General features: G+C 37.8%; 1 protein-coding gene across 1 annotated transcript; it reads left to right on the forward strand.

Moving 5' to 3' along the window:
- Positions 1-750: 750 nt before the first annotated feature.
- On the forward strand, positions 751-1596 carry LOC119667492. Its single transcript, XM_038076785.1, has one exon. It carries the CDS (start codon positions 751-753, stop codon positions 1594-1596), a length of 846 nt encoding a protein of 281 aa, XP_037932713.1.
- Positions 1597-4626: the final 3030 nt, after the last annotated feature.

Here is a 4626-nt window from a genome sequence, read left to right on the forward strand (position 1 = left end):
AATTATAACCTCAAAAAAAACATTCCAATATTTTTTGATGAAATTTGTATGATATGAATTAAATATTAAGTTGATATTATTAAATAATTATTCAGTCATATATTTTTTAACATTTGTCATCTTTATTTTTTTTTCAAATGACTGTTTTAAGGGTAATAATAATATTCATATATGATTGAATTGCCTTGTTCGAAGAATAAGGCGATTTTTATGATTTGTTTTGTAATTGAAAGTTTGTTTTATTATCTTTAAAGGCTTTTATGTGCATTGTGATTCTTGTAATAATATTTTTTTTAATTAATGTTTTTTAAAAGGATAGATAGTCGCTTTTTTTATTGTTTAATTCATTAATTTGCAACAAATACATAAATTCCATAAAGCGAATACGAACGGTAGATGGTGCTTGCAGACAAGCTTTTGTGGCTGTAAACAACATCAACTATTTTTTACGTTCGCATGGCCATCTGTTGTAAAAAGAAAAACAGCGATAGCAAAATAGAAAGAGCAACCAACTTAACGTTTTTCGTTTTCTTTTGTATCATTATTACTTTTAAGAGTTTTGGGTAAAGAACGAATAAAGACTTAAGTAGAAATTAAAACACGTGTTTTACTTCTTGTGTTATTTGCATTAAATATTATATGTGCAGAAAGTGCACTGGCAATCATAATATTTACATTTATACAAATAGTGAAAAAGAAAGCTATAATTGGTGACCCCGTGGTAAAAACGACACAGCAAATACTTTCAACATGAACACCGAGCAGCAGCCTTCTACAAGTCATGCTACGCAAGAGCATTCTGACGAAAAAGAAGTAACGTCGGTGGAGTTTAAGTTACCGCCATTTTGGAAACAAGATCCAGCCTTGTGGTTCATCCAAGTGGACGCAGCATTCCATCGCAAGAAGATTACTGGAGACAACAGCAAATATTGGACAGTAATTTCTTACATTGATCCAGAATTACTGCAACATGTCTCAGACATAGTCAAAAATCCTCCTGATACCGACAAGTATAAAACACTTAAAGAATGTCTTATCAGTCGTCTAAGACCACCGCAAGAACAACAGTTACAAACTTTACTATACGACATTGAATTAGAAGACAGCAAACCTTCGCAATTGTTACGCAAAATGCAAGACTTAGCAGATAACAAAGTAACAGAAGATGTCTTACGTTCACTCTGGTTAAAGCGACTACCAGCCAACGTTCAGTTCGTTCTGTCGGTCAATGTAGAAAGCAGTCTCACGGCAGCAGCAAATATGGCTGATCGGTTAATCGAAATCAATCCAGTACAAAGTGTCATGGCCACTAGTAATGTTAATGACATTATAGTACATCCAAGTAAATTTCCTGATGATCAACGCACAGATAGACTGGAGAAAGCAGTACAAGCCTTACAAGAAGCGGTAAAAGAAATCACCAACAGCATGAGAAGTCATGAGCGAACACCAAATAACAGAGCACGAGCAAGACCTGAGTCTTTCCACCAAACATTTGCACAGAATAACAAAATATGTTTTTACCATAAACGTTTTGGCACAAATGCAAATAAATGTGAAGACGGGTGCACATATACACAAAAACAGGGAAACTAAACAAGCTGTCCTTAGAGCAAACGGGAAGTGACAGCTATTCAGTAAAAAAAGAAATCCGTTTGTATATTTATGATAAAAAAAGCAGAATAAAATTGTTAATAGATTCAGGTTCAATATTATCAGTATTACCTAGAGATCTTTTTCAAACAAAACAAAACCTTAGCGCAATGAAATTGTATGCTGCAAATGCAAGCGTCATAAATACCTACGGCAGAAAGATCCTGCAGCTAGATCTCAACTTACGCAGATGCTTCAAATGGCCATTTACAATTGCAGATGTACAAATGCCCATCATCGGAGCAGACTTTCTGAAACATTTTGGTTTGCTCATTGACTTGCGTAACCGATGTCTTATCGACGTTACCACTAATTTCACAACAAAATGTAACATTGTACGAACTTCTGTGCATAGCATCTCCACCATAAATCAACAGAATACTTATTCTAATATATTGAAAGATTTTGTTGACATTACTAAACCTACGTCAGCACCACTCGCGGAAACCGAGTCTCCAGCTGCTCATTTTATCGAAACGACTGGATCCCCAGTTTTCGAACGCCCCAGGAAACTAGCCGGCGAAAAACTAAAAGCACTACGACTTGAAATCGAATGTATGCTCGAACAACGCATCATAAGAGCGTCACGAAGTTCGTGGGCAAGTCCAGTTCATCTTGTACCAAAAAAAAATGATGGCTGGCGCGTTTGTGGTGATTACAGAAAATTAAATGCTAAAACAACGCCAGACAGGTATCCACTACCACTACTACAAGATCTTTTCCAGAGATTACATGGAAAAAAGGTGTTTTCAACATTAGATCTAATAAAAGCCTATCACCAAATACCCATGGCAACGCAAGATGTTCCAAAAACAGCAATCAATACCCCATTTGGCCTGTACGAATACGTCGTTATGCCGTTTGGATTACGCAATGCATCGCAAACCTTCCAAAGGTTTGTCGATTCTGTTTTTAGAGGACTTGACTTTGTATTCGCCTACATAGATGATGTAATTATCATGTCAGAATCCCATGAGCAGCATCAAGAGCATCTGAAGCAAGTTTGTCAGCGTCTTAGAGAATATAAGTTAGTCATTAATGTCAGCAAATGTGTTTTTGGCGAAGAGCAAGTACAATATTTGGGTTATACTATCAACCAAAATGGTTATCAGCCACCTAAAGAGCGTGTTCAAGCAATTGTCAACTATAAACAACCTGAAACGATTCAAGATTTACGAAGATTCCTCGGTGTAATCAACTATTATCGCAGATGTATACCTAATGCAGCCAAACTCCAAGCACCTCTCAACGAATTTATAAAAGATTCGAAAAAAAATGATAAAAGAAAAATTCCATGGACGGCAGAAACAGTCAAAGCTTTCATAAAATGCAAAGAAAGCCTAGCTGAAGCAACTCTTATGTCATTTCCAAACCCCGAAGCAACTCTAGTTCTCACAACAGATGCCTCTGACACCGCAATCGGAGCAGTTCTAGAGCAGTTCGTTGAAAGTCAATTCAAGCCTATTGGTTTATTTTCAAGAAAATTAAATTCAACTGAATGCAACTACAGCACTTACGATCGAGAACTCCTCGCAGTGTTTTCAGCAGTTAAATTTTTCCAGCACTTCTTAGAAGATCGCCCATTTGTAACTAAAACCGATCACAAACCTCTCGTTTATGCATTGCATAGGAAGACTGAACAAGCTTCACCTCGGCAACTTCGCCAGTTGTCCTTTATATCACAATTCAACACAGAGATAGTGTACGTCAAAGGTGAAGATAATATTGTAGCTGATGCATTGTCCAGAATCAACCAGATTGACATGCCAACAATTATCAGTTCACACGAAATTCAACAAGCTCAAGCTAACGATGACGAACTTCAAGATTTGTTAAAAAATTCCAATTCTTCATTAAAATTACAGCGACTTAACGTTGATCCAGAACAAAACATATTTATTTATTGCGATATCTCGTCTGGAACCATAAGACCATTTATTCCTAAGCAGCTTCGTAAAGCAGTTTTTGATGCGGTTCATGGACTAGCTCATCCTGGAGGTAGATCAACAAGTAAACAGTTGAGAACTAAATTTGTTTGGCCAGGAATCAGACAAAATGCTTTAGCATGGTCACGTAGTTGTTTATCCTGCCAAAGAGCCAAGATACAACGGCACAACAGACTCGAGCCCAATCATATCGCAGTACCAAGTACTAGGTTCAATCATATCCACATTGATCTCATCGAGCTATCAACAGTTGATGGATTCAGGTACTGTCTCACTATAATAGACAGATTTTCCCGTTGGCCAGAGGCCATACCTATAAAAAATATCACTGCAGATACAGTTGCAACAGCCTTGTATGACAATTGGATATGCCGTTATGGTACACCTCTATCAATTACTTCGGATCAAGGTACTCAGTTCGAGTCAGCCCTTTTCACTGCAATGGCGAAATTAATAGGCGCTTCCCGCATCAGAACAACACCTTACCATCCAGCTTCCAACGGCATGGTAGAGCGCATGCACCGAACACTAAAGGCAGCTCTCATGTGCCATCCACAAATTCCTTGGACACAACGCTTATCAACTGTGCTCCTTGGACTCCGCACGTGAGTTAAAGAAGATTTAAACGCCTCATCTGCAGAACTACTATATGGAACACAGCTGCGCGTTCCTGGAGAATTTTTCATCAACGAAGATATGCCAGCAGATCCGCAAGTGTTCGTTGAAAAGTTAAGAGAGCACATGCGAAGCATCAGACCAACTCCAACGGCTCATCACACAAAAGCTAGAGTCTTCATACTAAAAGATTTATATAAATGCTCACACGTATTTCTAAGACTAGATGGAGTTAAAAAGCCACTCGAGTCACCGTATTCCGGACCACACAAAGTGATGGAAAGAACGAGTGACAGAGTATTCAAAATCGATGTCAACGGTGAACAAAAGTCAATATCAATAGAAAGACTAAAACCGGCATTTGAAGCCAAAAATGATTTGTCGACAACTAAACAAGAGCTACCTGAAACGC

This window comes from Teleopsis dalmanni, chromosome 1 (genome assembly GCF_002237135.1).
Source record: "Teleopsis dalmanni isolate 2A chromosome 1, ASM223713v2, whole genome shotgun sequence".
In the NCBI taxonomy this organism is placed as follows: Eukaryota; Metazoa; Arthropoda; class Insecta; order Diptera; family Diopsidae; genus Teleopsis; species Teleopsis dalmanni.

Excerpts from the sequence above, each read along its gene's own strand:
- LOC119667492 (XM_038076785.1), top strand. The coding sequence starts at position 751 with ATGAACACCGAGCAGCAGCCTTCTACAAGTCATGCTACGCAAGAGCAT.